Source organism: Crassostrea angulata, chromosome 3 (assembly GCF_025612915.1).
Source record: "Crassostrea angulata isolate pt1a10 chromosome 3, ASM2561291v2, whole genome shotgun sequence".
NCBI lineage: Eukaryota > Metazoa > Mollusca > Bivalvia > Ostreida > Ostreidae > Magallana > Magallana angulata.
The window spans coordinates 2,986,773-3,002,652 of record NC_069113.1 but is presented as its reverse complement, the minus strand read 5'-3'; the positions used below and the strand labels follow the sequence as shown (position 1 = coordinate 3,002,652).

The following is a 15,880-nucleotide window of genomic DNA, read 5'->3' as shown; positions in this document are numbered from 1 at the left end:
GCAAACTAATCACATTTAATCATAGTTAGAAAAAAATTAATCACAGGTGATTTGTATGTAAAGGAATTGACTTTTGAAATGGCCTCATTGAACGGACTGGGTTTATCCGTGGATTCCCGTGATCGACGGTACAAGCGCGGTGTGTGAACATTAACCCCACTTTTTCGAGGAAAAACTCGAGGAAAAATTAACGCAAACAGTTGGTAGTAATAAAAATAGTACATTGTAGGTTGTTCATGGCGAAATTCGTACCCTTACACTCTTAATATAATTAAGTACGGCTATTTAAAAAAAAACCAGGCAGATGTTTAAAATAAAGAATTCATGATCTAACTAAAGATATAGACGTATCTTTTTTAAAATTGGCATAGTTAGTGTATGAAAACGAAAATCAAGCCAATTTCTGATAATTCATGCCTTGGTGAAAATGTTTCCATTTTGTGCTGATATAGTAAATGTACTAGTAGATAAAACATATGAATATTACATAATCTAAAGATTTGAACAACCACTGCATTGTTCTCTCAATGTTATTTTAATTCATACTAAATACATTCTCGAAAACAACTTTAAAAATGTTATAATTTACAATAAATTGCCCTACCCTCCTTAACGATAATAAATGTTCAAAAAATTTCACAGCATTGAGAAAATAACAAATTTACTGACGTGGGCACAAGCAGTTTAGTTCTATAAAAGCCACCAACAGACATACACTCAATTAATGTACATGTGTGTGCGTATGCTTAAAATTACAATTAAACTGTAAAGGTGTATTCGGGGCCTAAGAAACATAATACCAATACTACTATCGTTGACGAAATATTTACTGACGTAAAACCCGCCCTAGTATGGAAGTAACGGCTACTGTTTGTAGCATGTGTCTTTAATGAAGGTCACCTTCAAATCATGACTTGGAAATTCTTTTTCAAACCTCAATTAGCGGGTAAATCAAACACTGATTCCCGCATGTTTTTATTCCTTATAAAGCATCAATATTCACAGTCAACACCTACAGAAGTATATGTTGACTTGATTCGGCAAATTAGTGGACTTTCCTCAATGGTTATAGCACCTTCCATAGGAATCCCAAGTCCTTGTTTAATTAACGGTTGGAGCAGAGCCAGTCGCAATTAACAGGATATGAGCAACTGTGATGTTGGAATTCCATTCCATGATTCATTAACAAATGAGATTAACCAGAGATAAAATGTCATTAAATGGGCGGTCTGATTATCTGTTGCGTACATCACATGTTGGGTCCAGAATCAAATGTTAATGACAAGGGATTTAGCATATATTGGGCTTGAATTATTGGTTGCTAAAATGTCCGCAAAGAGCAACAGGGCACGTGACAGCGATAATCGCAGCAGCCGTCTCTCATACGCACGCGATGAAGTTCAGACGACGCTGTTTTTATTGAACAAAATATGAGAAAAATTGTCCAAGAGAGCAGACTCAAAACTTGTTGGACCGAAGAATTCCCTCTTGTGTGCACGAGAGGCTGATAGTGCATATTAACAGAACAGAAGGGTAGTTAACCCGCAGTTCTGTGATGTCCATGTACAATGTGACGCTGTTGGGCTGGGATGATGGGACGTTCTTTCCTCTTCACATCACCGCTATCGTCTGCATATCATGCAGCTTCATCGCGTCCATCGTCGTGACTGTGTTGTCATTCAAAACTCACAAAAAGAGATTCTACACTTGGTCCCGAAGTGAGCGGTTCGTGATCTACTTGGCCATTTGCGAAATGAGTTTCAACTTTGTCCATATGTTTGACCACGTGACCATGGTGATTGAGAAAGACCATGTCCACCCATTAGAGCTGTGCCAGTTCTACGCCTTTCTAATGGTGCTTCTGGTGACCACCAAGAACTTGATTTTAGTTGTGGTAGCTTTAAATGCGTTTTTGTTGATTCGCTTCCAATGTCAGATGGATTTCGGTATCAGGGACTGGCGGCTGTGTGTATATGTGATGGCGTTCCCTATAATTGTGTGTACCGTGGCTGTATCTCTGCAACAGTTTGGTCCGGCCGGTGCCTTGTAAGTATTTGTACTATGGCTGTATCGTTACAACAGTTTGGTCTGGTCAGTACTTTATAAGTATTTGTACCGTGGTTGTATCTCTACATCAGTTTGGTCTGGTTGTGCTTTGTAAGTATTTGTACCTTGCTGTATCTCCACAACAGTTTGGTCTGGCTGTGCTTGTAAGTATTTGTACCATGGCTTTATCTCTACAACAGTCTAGTCTGGTTGGTGCTTTGTAAGTATTTGTACCGTGGCTGATTCTCAACAACAGTCAGTTTGGTCCGGTCCGTACTTTGTAAGTATTTGTACCATGGCTGTATCTCTACAACAGTTTGGTCTGGTCAGTACTTTGTGTTTGTACCGTGGCTGATTCTCTACAACAGTTTGGTCTGGCTGGTGCCTTTTAGGTATTTGAACCGTGGATGTAACTCTACATCAGTTTGTTCTGGCTGGTGCCTTGTAGGTATTTGTACCATGGCTGTATCTCTACATCAGTTTGGTCTGGTCAGTACTTTGTGTTTGTACCTTGGCTGTATCTCTACAACAGTTTGGTCCGGTCGGTACCTTGTTAATATTTGTACCATGGCTGTATCTCTACAACAGTTTGGTCTGGCAGTGCTTTGTTAGTATTTGTACCGTGGTTGTTTCTCTATAACAGTCAGTTTTGTCTGACTGTGCCTTGTAAGTATTTGTACCGGTTTTTTAAAGCTTGGTTCTTTTTTCACGTTAAACTTGTAGACATGATCGGTCTTTGAAATAATGATGAAATCATGATTAAAGGATGTTACAAAGGGATTAACTACCGGTAATCAAAACGCGCATCACCAATTAATCCGAAATAGGATATGAAATATTATTATAATGATTAAAGAAGTATAGCCTTTTTTTAAGCTGTGATGAATAGCTTGTGAAAATGTGAACTTAACAGGATGGCAGAAACAAATTAAGCAACACCTTTTAAAATTTTCATTTTGAATACTAGTATTTATTCCACCCCCCCCCCAAAAAATAGTCAATTAAAATTTATATCATTGGACACGGGTGAAGTAAGATGAAGAAAAAAGAACGGCTTTATTTTGTTCCCGTGCGCACTTTCAGGTCCATTACATGTCTAAATAATGTGGCATTATTGATTGATTTTCCAGCTTCATTAACGCGCCACTAACTGTCATACTTCCGGTTTCAAAAACATCCTTTTTTCTATGTGAAATTGTTTTCCACAAATCCAGGAAAACTGCTTAGCAACAGGATGAAAGTGGTTAATGATTCAGTTTTATCAATCATTCATCGTAAAAAGAACTAAAATACAATAAACAAAATACAGGTAAATTCTGTGTGTAGATTTCTCGAGAAAATTAAAATTATTTTATCTGATTTTTCTGTCATTGTTAGACTATAATGTACATGTATTTATCTTCACAAGAAGGAAAGTTCTGTTAATATATAGACAGATATAGTTTTATATATGTGAGTTTTTTTTCTTTACTAAATAAAAGTTTATACTTAAAAAATGATGTCTAAAATATTAAAATTGATCTGATGGGTAATTTTTCCTTCATGAACATGAGTGGGTTTGATTTGATTTCAACAAACCTGTTTTGTCTTTTAGCTGTATTGTGAAGCCAGGGTTGGCTACGCTCCTTATGACGATCGTACCTTTTATCCTCATTCTATTGGTCAACACTACTCTCTACTTGCTCACGTGGTTTCACATCAGAAGAGATGCTCATCAAATCCGAAGTGTTATTGGTGAGCAGGCGCAGTCTGGAACAGCATACGTCAAGGCAGCAAAAACCATGACGATGTTTGTCGCCGTGTTCACGGTCCAATGGTGGGCCGTCACGGTCTATGGAATTTGGCAAATCATCACGAATGACGTGCCGTCTATTGTCTACATATTTGTTGTTGTGTTTACCAACATTGGTGGGTGTCTGAACCTTATCGTGTTTATAAATATCCAGAAGAAACGGCGACGAATCCTGGCGCTAGGGACCAATGCAAACGTCCAAACGTCTCGTCCCAATGATATGATCCTTTCTAGAGTTAAAAACCCTCTCTCTTCGGACAAAGATAAAGTACAGACAACAACAGCAACAGAAACACAAAATGTTGACCAATCATCAGCGTAATCTGATGCTTGGTATTGGCAGAAACTTGTTCAATCATATATCTGCAGCAGTGATATAACTTAGTCGTGACAAATAAAACAAGAGGCTAACACACCTTGACAGTACCATTACCCTTAGATTGACAGATCAAAGTCTAATTTTTGCATTTTAAGCTTCATATTGAAGTCTTAACCCTCCCCTGACTGTTACCCTACTTTTATTATTTGATGTTTGAAAAAAGTTAATTCATGAAAATGAGGGGGGGGGGGGGGTGTTACAAGAGTCAGAGGAATCTTGGATTATCTATGCCTAAAAATATCAAAAACAGTGACGAATCCTGGCACTAGGCAAAAAATTATAAACTTTTGGTAAAAGCATAAGAGACCTACAGTTAACCATGTTGTTTTTAAGGTGGAGTTAAAAAAATTTTGGATGACAAACAGCAATTACCCTAAGTAGAAATACATGTTCATTATATGGTTATATCAACACCCCCACCCCAAAACCCGATAAAAAGCCTCAATTTTTGCCCAATGGCATGGACAGCGAATTTCGCAATTTAACATCAGGACATTATGAACATAATAACAGTGCATGATCTTATCTCCTACAAACGTGATAGAACACATAAAATATTACTAGTAAGTCATTTTTTCACTATGTGGCCATATTGGCCTCGCCCTGACAGGGACCATGAATTTCACAATTTAGGTAGAGGGCTTCATGGACATTATAACCATACATTTAGCTTTTCTAAAATATGTAGGGGAGAAGAAAAGAAGATGTTTTTCATAGATTTAATATATTTTAATTATATCGTTATTTTGGCCCTGCCCTAGGGTCTGAAACCCTGCCCCAGGGTCCTTAGATTTCACAATTTAGGTAGAGGGCTGTATGGAAATTAAAGTCATGCATTTAGTTTTTTCCCACATGTATGGGCGTAGAGAAGACGATTTTTGAAAAATTTGCTTTTTTGCATATTTGGTCACGCCTATAACGCCACGGGGGTGGTAGAGCCATGAATTTCACAATTTCGATTTCTCTTACCTTAGCGATGCTTCACACCAAAAATTGTTAACGGACGATGACCAATTACAATAGGTGACTTAGGTGACCTAAAACGTATTTGTACTGTTTTTGTTAAACATTATGTCTGACTGTACGTAAATTGCATTGTTCGATACAGGAATGTATCACAAAGTGATTGATATTGGTAGTAGCTTATACTGTATCTCGATCAGCAGCTTTAGGGTAAACTTTATTGCTTTATATACAATATTAATTAAGTGTCTAACAGTGGCACAATAAAATCTTCGTTAGACAAAGTCATGTACAATTAATAGTCTGATAGTGTACAGGTACAACTAATTGTCTAATAGTGTACAAGTACAACTCATTGTCTGATGGTGTACATGTATAACTCATTGTCTGATAGTGTACAGCTACAACTCATTGTCTGATGGTGTACAGGTAAATATTGTACATGCCCAACTCATTTTTGATAGTGTACAGGTACAACTCATTGTCTGATAGTGTACAGGTACAACTCATTGTCTGATAGTGTACAGGTACAACTCATTGTCTGATAGTGTACAAGTACAACTCATTGTTTGATAGTGTACAAGTACCACTCATTGTCTGATAGTGTACAGGTATAACTTATTGTCTGATTGTGTACAGATACAACACATTGTCTGATAGTGTACAAGTACAACTCATTGTCTGATTGTGTACAGGTAATTAGTGTACATGCACAACTCATTTTTGATAGTGTACAAGTAAATAGTGTACATACTCAACTCAGTTTTGATAGTGTACATGCACAACTCATTGTCTGATAGTGTACAGGTACAACTCATCGTTTGATAGTGTACAAGTACAACTCATTGTCTGATAGTGCACATTATTGTCTGATAGTGTACAGATACAACTCATTATCTGATAGTGTACAAGTACAACTCATTGTCTGATAGTGTACAAGTACAACTCATTGTCTGATAGTGTACAGGTAAGTAGTGTACAGGTACAACTCATTTTCTGATAGTGTACAGGTACATCTTATTGTCAAACAGTGTACATGTTCAGATCTGTGTTCTATAGAGCACAATCACCTCATCAAGTAAAATGTAACCAACGACATGAAATCCTTATCATTTACATGTACATAATTTTTTGTTTTGTTGAGTGTTTTGTGTTGAATGAATATTTTGTTGGTTTGATTTTGTTTTGTTTTTTTACTTTTTAATGTTACTCATTGTCATAATTAAGGAATAAGGAATCATTTTTTGCCTATCATGAGGTGATTAAATACCGCCCGGAATTATCAATTCCAATGAAGCCCAGATTTGATCATGCCCAACCGTATTTGATCGTAATCAAAATCTAATTCATTGTTGGTTTGATTTTGGTTTTTTAATTTTTAATGTTGATCATTGTCATAACTATTGAATAAGGAATCATTTTTTGACTATTATGAGGTGATTAAATACCACCTGGAATTATCTGTGTATCTGTGTAATTTGGCTATACATCGTTAACGACACATGCTGAAGATCAACACATTATATGGGTGTAAACTGATGAAATATTAAATTGAAGTCATGATTCATATAATATATGTGAGTACATGTTATCAGCAAGCTAATGACCTGTCGGACGTGTCCATCAGCTGTTTACGACTTAGAGCGTTTGGGCCGGCCAGTCTCCGTTTTTTGGTCAGACCCACCAGCGCCGTGACGGGGTGAGGGGCGGGGAAGTTGATGTTCTTGAAATGGTTCTCGCGGAGGAGCTGATGCAAGGAGTGTTCCAACACGTGATTGTGGTCCATCTTGTATTGGGGGAGCTAGCAATGAATGACATGATCAGATTAATATCTCAGAAAAGGAATACATGAGAAATGGTGCAAAGTGGTGCAAAAACTGTCTGCATGCAGGGACCCTCTTTATTGAATATTGGACCTAACCTTTCTCTCTCTCTCTCTCTCTCTCTCTCTCTCTCTCTCTCTCTCTCTCTCTCTCTCTCTCTCTCTCTCTCTCTCTCTCTCTGTTGAATGGGAGAGGACAATAAAAATTTTAACTTTCCAAAATTTTCTAAAACGTATTTTTTGGTTGAATACTGTGAAAGAAAATTCTAAACCGATGAAAGTATTTTAATTATAATATACTTTAATATTAGATGTACTAGTATGTAAATATACCTTATATATATGTATAATATACTTTAAAAACTCGATGAAAAATTCACGCAAGCAGTTGGTATACTGAATAGTAATAAAAATGCCCTTACACTCTTAATATAATTAAGTACGGCTATTTAAAAAAACCAGGCAGATGTTTAAAATTAAGGATTCATGATCTAATTAAATATATAGACGTGTCTTTTAAAATTGGCATAGTTAGAGTATGAAAACGAATATCTAGCCAATTTCTGTTAATTTCATGCCTTGGTGAAATAGTTTCCATTTTGTGCTGGTTCAGTAGATGTACTAGTATGTAAAACATATAAATATTACATAATCTAAAGATTTGAACAACCACTGCATTGTTCTCATTGATATTATATTTATTCGTATTAAATACATTCTCGAAAACAACTTTGAAAATATTCACAAAAAATTGCCCTACCCTCCTTTATTATATTAATTATTCTTAAAAAATTAACAGCGTGGAGAAAATAAGAAATTTACTGACGTAGGCACGACTAATTTAGTTCTATAAAAACCACCAACAGACATACACACAATTAATGGACATGTGTGTGCGCATGCTTAAAATTACAATTAAACTGTATTCAGGGGCTAAGAAACATAATACCAATACTAATATCGTTGACGAAATTATTTACTGACGTAAAACCCGCCCTAGTATGTGAGTACCGGCTACTGTTTGTAGTATGTGTCTTTAATGAAGGTCACATTGAAATCATGACATGGACATTCTTTTTCAAGCCTCAATTAGCGGGTAAATCAAACACTGATTCCTGCATGTTTTTATTCCTTATAAAGCATCATTATTCATAGTCAACACCTACAGTATATAAATAGGGCCTGTTTGGGAGGGTAACAGTTGAAATTGACACCCCGAGAAAACCATTGTCAACCGACGCGAAGCGGAGGTTGACAATGGTTTTCGAGGGGTGTCAATTTCAACTGTTATCCTCCCAAACAGGCACTATTTATTTTGTTATACTAAGTGTCTTAATTTTTAAGAAAATTTTACTGCTTTTATATAGGAATAACGTGAATTCTACAGCGAACCGTACGCGCATAATTTTCGCGCATGTAACATTTTTTATTGTTATACTTTCATGTTAAATACTGAAATCTGATTGGTTAAGACGCAGTTAATAATATTTACTATTACCCTCAGCGTTAGCAACGCACTTGGCAACGGGTAACATTAAAAAATGTTACATGCGCGAAAATTATGCGCGTACGGTTCGCTGTAGAATTCACGTTATTCCTATATAAAAGCAGTAAAATTTTCTTAAAATTTTTAAAAAAAGACATTCAGTATAACAAAATAAATAGTGCCTGTTTGGGAGGATAACAGTTGAAATTGACACCCCTCGAAAACCATTGTCAACCTCCGCTTCGCGTCGGTTGACAATGGTTTTCTCGGGGTGTCAATTTCAACTGTTACCCTCCCAAACAGGCACTATTTATATAATGTTACCCGTTGCTAAGTGCGTAACTAACGCTGAGGGTAATAGAAAATATTATTAACTGCGTCTTAACCAATCAGATTTCAGTATTTAACATGAAAGTATCATAAAAATTGTTACATGCGCGAAAATTATGCGCGTACGGTTCGCTGTAAAATTCACGTTATTCCTATATAAAAGCAGTAAAATTTTCTTAAAAATTAAAGCATTCAGTATAACAAAATAAATAGTGCCTGTTTGGGAGGATAACAGTTGAAATCGACACCCCTCGAAAACCATTGTCAACCGACGCGAAGCGGAGGTTGACAATGGTTTTCCCGGGGTGTCAATTTCAACTGTTACCCTCCCAAACAGGCACTATTTATATATTGTTATACTTTCATGTTAAATACTGAAATCTGATTGGTTAAGACGCAGTTCATAATCCTTTCTATTACCTTCAGCGTTATCAACGCACTTAGCAACGGGTAACATTAAAAAATGTTACATGCGCGAAAATTATGCGCGAACGGTTCGCTGTAGAATTCACGTTATTCCTATATAAAAGCAGTAAAATTTTCTTAAAAATTAAGACATTCAGTATAACAAAATAAATAGTGCCTGTTTGGGAGGATAACAGTTGAAATTGACACCCCTCGAAAACCATTGTCAACCGACGCGAAGCGGAGGTTGACAATGGTTTTCTCGGGGTGTCAATTTCAACTGTTACCCTCCCAAACAGGCCCTATTTATATAATGTTACCCGTTGCTAAGTGTGTTGCTAACGCTGAGGGTAATAGAACGGATTATGAACTGCGTCTTAACCAATCAGATTTCAGTATTTAACATGAAAGTATAACAAATGTATATGTTGACTGGAATCGACAAATTAGTGGACTTTCCGCAATGATTATAGCACCTTCCATAGGAATCCAAAGTTCTTGTTTAATTAAAGCAATATGAGCTGTATTTTTTAGAATTTTATTTTGCTGCAAAAACCTGCTAGTACGATAAGTCTACGTGAAACTTAAACTTTTATGATAAATAAGGTTGGAAAAAATCATTTATTTTTGTCAGAGGAAAGATATCTCTTCTAAGGAACATGTAGCAAATGAATTTTTGCACAGGACGACAATAATTCAATTTCACTCCAATTAAGGTCCCCGAACGACCCTTTTCACAAAAATTTGGCGAAAAGAAATATAAAAACCTTGATATTTTTGTCTTTTTAGTATAAAATAACGTTTTCATTAAAAAAAATTCTTCATGAAAATTGCAGTTCATATTGCTTTAAGGGTTGGAGCAGAGCCAGTCGCAATTAACAGGATATGAGCAACTGTGGTGTTGAAATTTCATTTCATGATTCATTAACAAATGAGATTAACCAGAGATAAGATGTCGCATACATCACATGTTGGGTCCAGAATCAAATGTTAATGACAAGGGATTTAGCATATATTGGGCTTGAATTAATGGTTGCTAAAAGTCCGCAAAGAGCAACAAAGCACGTGACAGCGATAATCGCAGCAGCCGTCTCTCGTACCCACGCGATGAAGTTCAGACGACCCTGTTTTTATTGAACAAATTATGCGAAAAATTGTGCAAGAAAGCAGACTCAAAACTTATTGGACCGAAGAATTCCCTCTTGTGTGCACGAGAGGTTAACCCGTAGTTCTGTGATGTCCATGTACAATGTGACACTGTTGGGCTGGGATGATGGGACGTTCTTTCCTCTTCACATCACCGCTATCGTCTGCATATCATGCAGCTTCATCGCGTCCATCGTCGTGACTGTGTTGTCATTCAAAACTCACAAAAAGAGATTTTACACTTGGCCCCGAAGTGAGCGGTTCGTGGTCTACTTGGCCATTTGCGAAATGAGTTTCAGCTTTGTCCATATGTTTGACCACGTGACCATGGTGATTGAGAAGGACCATGTCCACCCATTAGAACTGTGCCAGTTCTACGCCTTTCTAATGGTCTTTCTGCTAAGCATTAAGAACTTTATTTTAATTGTGATAGCTTTAAATGCGTTTCTGTTGATTCGCTTCCGACGTCAGATGGATTTCGGAATCAGGGACTGGCGGCTGTGTGTATATGTGATGGCGTTCCCTATAATTGTGTGTACCATTTCTGTATCTCTGCAATATTTTGGTCCGGCCGGTGCCTTGTAAGTATTTGTACCGTAGTTGTATCTCTATAACAGTCAGTTTGGTCCGGTCTGTGCCTTGTTAGTATTTGTACCGTAGCTGTATCTCTACAACAGCCTGGTCCGGTCGTGCCTTGTAGGTATTTGTACCTTGGCTTTATCTGTATAACAGTTTGGTCTGGCTGGTGCCTTGTAAGTATTTGTACCTTGGCTCTATTCATACAACAGTTTGGTCTGCCTGGTACCTAGTAAATATTTGTACCGTGGCTGTATCTCTACAACAGTTTGGTCTGGTTGTGTCTTGTTAGTATTTGTACCGTGGTTGTATCTCTATAACAGTCAGTTTTCTCTGGCTGTGTCTTGTAAGTATTTGTACCGTTTTTTTAAAACTTGTTTTTTTTCACGTTAAACTTGTAGACATGATCGGTCTTTGAAATAATGAAATCATGATTAAAGGATGTTACGAAGGGATTAACTACTGGTAATTAAAAACACTCATCACCAATTAATGCGAAATAGGATATGAAATATTATTAAAATGATTAAAGAAGTATAGCCCTTTTTTAAGCCGTGGTGAATAGATTGTAAAAATATCAACTTAACAGGATGGCAGAAACAAATTAAGCAACACCTTTAAAAATTTTCATTTCGAATACTGAGTACTAGTATTTATTACACCCCCAATGAAAAATAGATATTTTAAATTCATATTATTGGACACGGGTGAAGTAAGATGAAGAAAAAAAGAAAAAAAAGAATGTTTTTTTTTCTCGTACGCACTTTTAGGTCCATTACATGTCTAAATAATGTGGCATTATTTATTGATTTTCCAGCCTCATTAACGCGCCACTAACTGTCATACTTCCGGTTTAAAAAACATCCTTTTTTCTACGTGATATTGTTTTCCACAAATCCAGGAAAACTGCTTAGCAACAGGATGAAAGTGGTTAATGATTCAGTTTTATCAATCATTTATCGTAAAAAGAACTAAAATACGAGCAAGTCAAAAGGATTCATGTTATTTTTTTTTTCAAAAAAAAAAAATCATGTAAATTTGATGTTTTAGCTACAAGGTTTATTCCCGACCTTAGTTTTTCTTAGCGTATGTTTTTGCGGATTTCTGTAATACCGTGTATTTATACCTTTTAGAAATTAATTTGATGTCGTTTATTAAATTGAATACAATAAACAAAATACAGGTAAATTTTGTGTGTGACGATTTTTCGAGAAAATTAAAATTATATCATCTGATTTTCCCGTCATTGTAATACTATACATGTATTTATCTTCACAAGAAGGAAAGTTCTGTTAATATATATAGACAAATAATTATTAAGTTTTAAATATGTGAGTTTTTTCATTACTAAATAATAGCTTATACTTAAAAAAAATGAATTATAAAAATTAAAAATTAATCTGAAAGGTAATTTTTCCTTGAACTGAGTGGGTTTGATTTGATTTCAACAAACCTGTTTTGTCTTTCAGCTGTATGGTGAAGCCGGGGTTGGGTACGCTCCTTATGACGACCATACCATGTATCCTCATTGTATTGGTCAACACTACTCTCTACTTGCTCACGTGGTTTCACATCAGAAGGGTTGCTCATCAAATCCGAAGTGTTATTGGTGAGCAGGCGCAGTCTGGAACAGCATACGTCAAGGCAGCAAAAACCATGACGATGTTTGTCGCCGTGTTCACGGTCCAATGGTGGGCCGTCTCCGTGTATGGAACTTGGCAATTCATCACGAATGACGTGCCGTCTATTGTGTACATATTTGTTGTTGTGTTTACCAACATTGGTGGGTGTCTGAACCTTATCGTGTTTATAAATATCCAGAAGAAACGGCGACGAATCCTGGCGCTAGGCACCAATGAAAACGTCCAAACATCTCGTCCAAATGATGTGATCCTTTCTAGAGTTAAAACCCCTTTCTCTTCGGACAAAGATAAAGTACAGACAACAACAGCAACAGAAACACAAAATGTTAACCAATCATCAGCGTAATGTAATGCTTGGTATTGGCAGAAACTTGTACAATCATATTTCTGCAACAGTGCTATAACTAAATCGTGACAAATAAAACAAGAGGCCCTCAGACCTTGACGGTCATCTGAGTACCATTACCCTTAGATTGTCAGGTCAAAGTCTCATGTTTGCATTTTAAGATTCATATTGAAGTCTTAACCCTCTTCTGACTGCTAGACCACTTTTATTATTTGATGTTTGAAAAACGTTAATTCATGAAAATTGGGGGCGGGGGGGGGGGGGGGGGGGGTTACAAGAGTTGGGGGAATCTTGGATTATCTATACCTAAAAATATCTATAAAAAAACACGAATCCTGGCACTAGGCAAAAAATCGTAAACTTTTGGTAAAAGCTTAAGAGACCTGCAGGACTTTAATTTAAAGTTTCATTTTTAAAGCACACAAAATGCATGCGCTTTTTTTCTACAAGTATACAATGCACAGGACATTAAAGTAGATTTCATAAAATAATTTAATATTACCAAGTGACAATTTACCATGTTGTTTTTAAGATGTTAAGAGTTAAAATTGTTATGGATGACAAATAGCAATTACCCTAAGTAAAAATACATGTTCAATATATGGTCATATTAACACCCCCCACTCCAAAACCCGATAAAAAGCCTCAATTTCTGCCCCATGGCATGAAAAGAGAATTTCGCAATTTAACATCAGGATATCATGAACATAATAACAATGCATGATTTTATCTCCTACAACTGTGATAGTACAGATAAATTATTGCTAGTAAGTCATTTTTTCACTATGTGGCCATATTGGCCCCACCCTAGGACCCGAACTCCTGATCCAGGGACCATGAATTCACAATTTAGGTAGAGAACTTCATGGACATGATAACCATGCATTAATTTGTTCTAAAATATGTAGGGGAGAAGAAAAGAAGATTTTATTAGATTTTATATATTTACATATATCGTTATTTTGGCCCTGCCCTAGGGCCTGAAACCCTGTCCCAGGATCCATAAATTTGACAATTTATAAAGAGGGCTGTACGGACATCATAATCATGCATTTAGTTTTTTCCCACATGTATGGGCTTGGAGAAGAAGATTTTTGAAAAATTTGCCCTTTTTGCATATTTGGTCACGCCTATAACCCCCGGGATGGTAAAGCCATGAATTTCACATTTAGATTCCTCTTACCATAGAGATGCTTCACACTAAAAATGGCCCTGTAGTTTTCAAGAAGAAGGTATATATATAATGCAAAATTGTTAAAGGACGATGGCCAATTGCAATAAACGGCCCGAGTGACTTAAGTGACATAAAAACGTATTTCTATTGTTTTTGATAAACATCATGTCTGACTGTACGTAATTATATATAAATTGCATTGTTCGATACAGGAATGTATCACAAAGTGATTGATATTGGTAGTAGCTTATACTATATCTCGATCAGCAGCTTTAAGGTAAACTTTATTGCTTTTGTATACAATAGTAATTTAATGTCTAACAGTAGCACAATAAAAGCTTTGTTAGACAAAGTCATGTACAATTAATAATCAAATAGTGTACAGGTACAACTGATTGTCTAATAGTGTACAAGTACAACTTATTGTCTGAAAGTGTACAAGTTCAACTCATTGTCTGATAGTGTACAAATACAACTCATTGTCTAATAGTGTACAGGTACAACTCATTGTCTGATATTGTACAGGTACAACTCATTATCTGATAGTGTATAAGTACAACTCATTGTCTGATAGTGTACAAGTACAATTCATTGTCTGATAGTGTACAGGTACAACTCATTGTCTAATAGTGTACAAGTACAATTCATTGTCTGATAGTGTACAGGTACAACTCATTGTCTAATAGCGTACAAGTACAATTCATTGTCTGATAGTGTACAGGTACAACTCATTGTCTAATAGTGTACAAGTACAACTCATTGTCTGATAGTGTACAGGTACAACTCATTGTCTGATAGTAAGTACAACGCATTGTCTGATAGTGTACAGGTACAATTCATCATTTGATAGTGTACAAGTACAAATCATTGTCTGATTGTGTACAAGTACAACTCATTGTCTGATAGTGTACAAGTCCAAATCATTATCTGATAGTGTACAAGTACAACTCATTGTCTGATAGTGTATAGGTACAACTCATTGTCTGATAGTGTATAGGTACAACTCATTGTCCGATAGTGTACAGGAACAACTCATTGTCTGATAGTAAGTACAAATCATTGTCTGATAGTGTACAAGTACAACTCATTGTCTGATAGTGTACCAATATACAACTCATTGTCCGATAGTGTACAGGAACAACTCATTGTCCGATAGTGTACAGGTACATCTCATTGTCTGATAGTAAGTACAAATCATTGTCTGATAGTGTAAAAGTACAACTCATTGTCTGATAGTGTACAGGTGCAACTCATTGTCTGATAGTGTACAGGTACAACTCATTGTCTAATAGTGTATAAGTACAAACCATTGTCTGATTGTGTACAGGTACAACGCATTGTCTGATTGTGAAAAGTATACTTCATAATTTCTGATTGTGTAGTCTACAACTTATTGTCTGATAGTGTACAGGTACAACTCATTGTCTGATAGTGTACAGGTACAACTCATCATTTGATAGTGTAAAAGTACAACTTATTGTCTGATAGTGTACATATACAACTCATTGTCTAACAGTGTACAAGTACAAATCATTGTCTGATAGTGTACAACTCATTGTCGGATAGTGTACAGGTACAACTCATTGTCTGATAGTGTACAGGTACAACTCATTGTCTAATAGTGTACAGGTACAACTCATTATCTGATAGTGTACAAGTACAACTCATTGTCTAATAGTGTACAAGTTTAATTCATTGTCTGATAGTGTGCAAATACAACTCATTGTCTGATAGTGTACAAGTACAACTCATCGTCTGATTGTGTACAAGTA

The 15,880-nt window shown here is 36.1% G+C and overlaps 2 protein-coding genes across 2 annotated transcripts; both read left to right on the top strand.

Annotated features, from left to right (window-relative positions):
• The first annotated feature begins 1,367 nt into the window (after positions 1–1,367).
• On the top strand, positions 1,368–5,519 carry LOC128177983 (uncharacterized). The gene is made up of 2 exons (XM_052844930.1): positions 1,368–2,046; positions 3,641–5,519. Exons 1-2 carry the CDS (start codon positions 1,556–1,558, stop codon positions 4,158–4,160), a joined length of 1,011 nt encoding a protein of 336 aa, XP_052700890.1. The 5' UTR covers positions 1,368–1,555; the 3' UTR covers positions 4,161–5,519.
• Positions 5,520–10,178: 4,659 nt separating this feature from the next.
• LOC128178613 (uncharacterized) lies at positions 10,179–13,130 on the top strand. The gene is made up of 2 exons (XM_052845864.1): positions 10,179–10,950; positions 12,415–13,130. Exons 1-2 carry the CDS (start codon positions 10,460–10,462, stop codon positions 12,932–12,934), a joined length of 1,011 nt encoding a protein of 336 aa, XP_052701824.1. The 5' UTR covers positions 10,179–10,459; the 3' UTR covers positions 12,935–13,130.
• Positions 13,131–15,880: the final 2,750 nt, after the last annotated feature.

Coding starts and splice junctions, on each gene's coding strand:
- LOC128178613 (XM_052845864.1), top strand. CDS start 10,460: ATGTCCATGTACAATGTGACACTGTTGGGCTGGGATGATGGGACGTTC. Junction 10,951..12,414: donor TTTGGTCCGGCCGGTGCCTT/GTAAGTATTTGT, acceptor TTTGTCTTTCAG/CTGTATGGTGAAGCCGGGGT.
- LOC128177983 (XM_052844930.1), top strand. CDS start 1,556: ATGTCCATGTACAATGTGACGCTGTTGGGCTGGGATGATGGGACGTTC. Junction 2,047..3,640: donor TTTGGTCCGGCCGGTGCCTT/GTAAGTATTTGT, acceptor TTTGTCTTTTAG/CTGTATTGTGAAGCCAGGGT.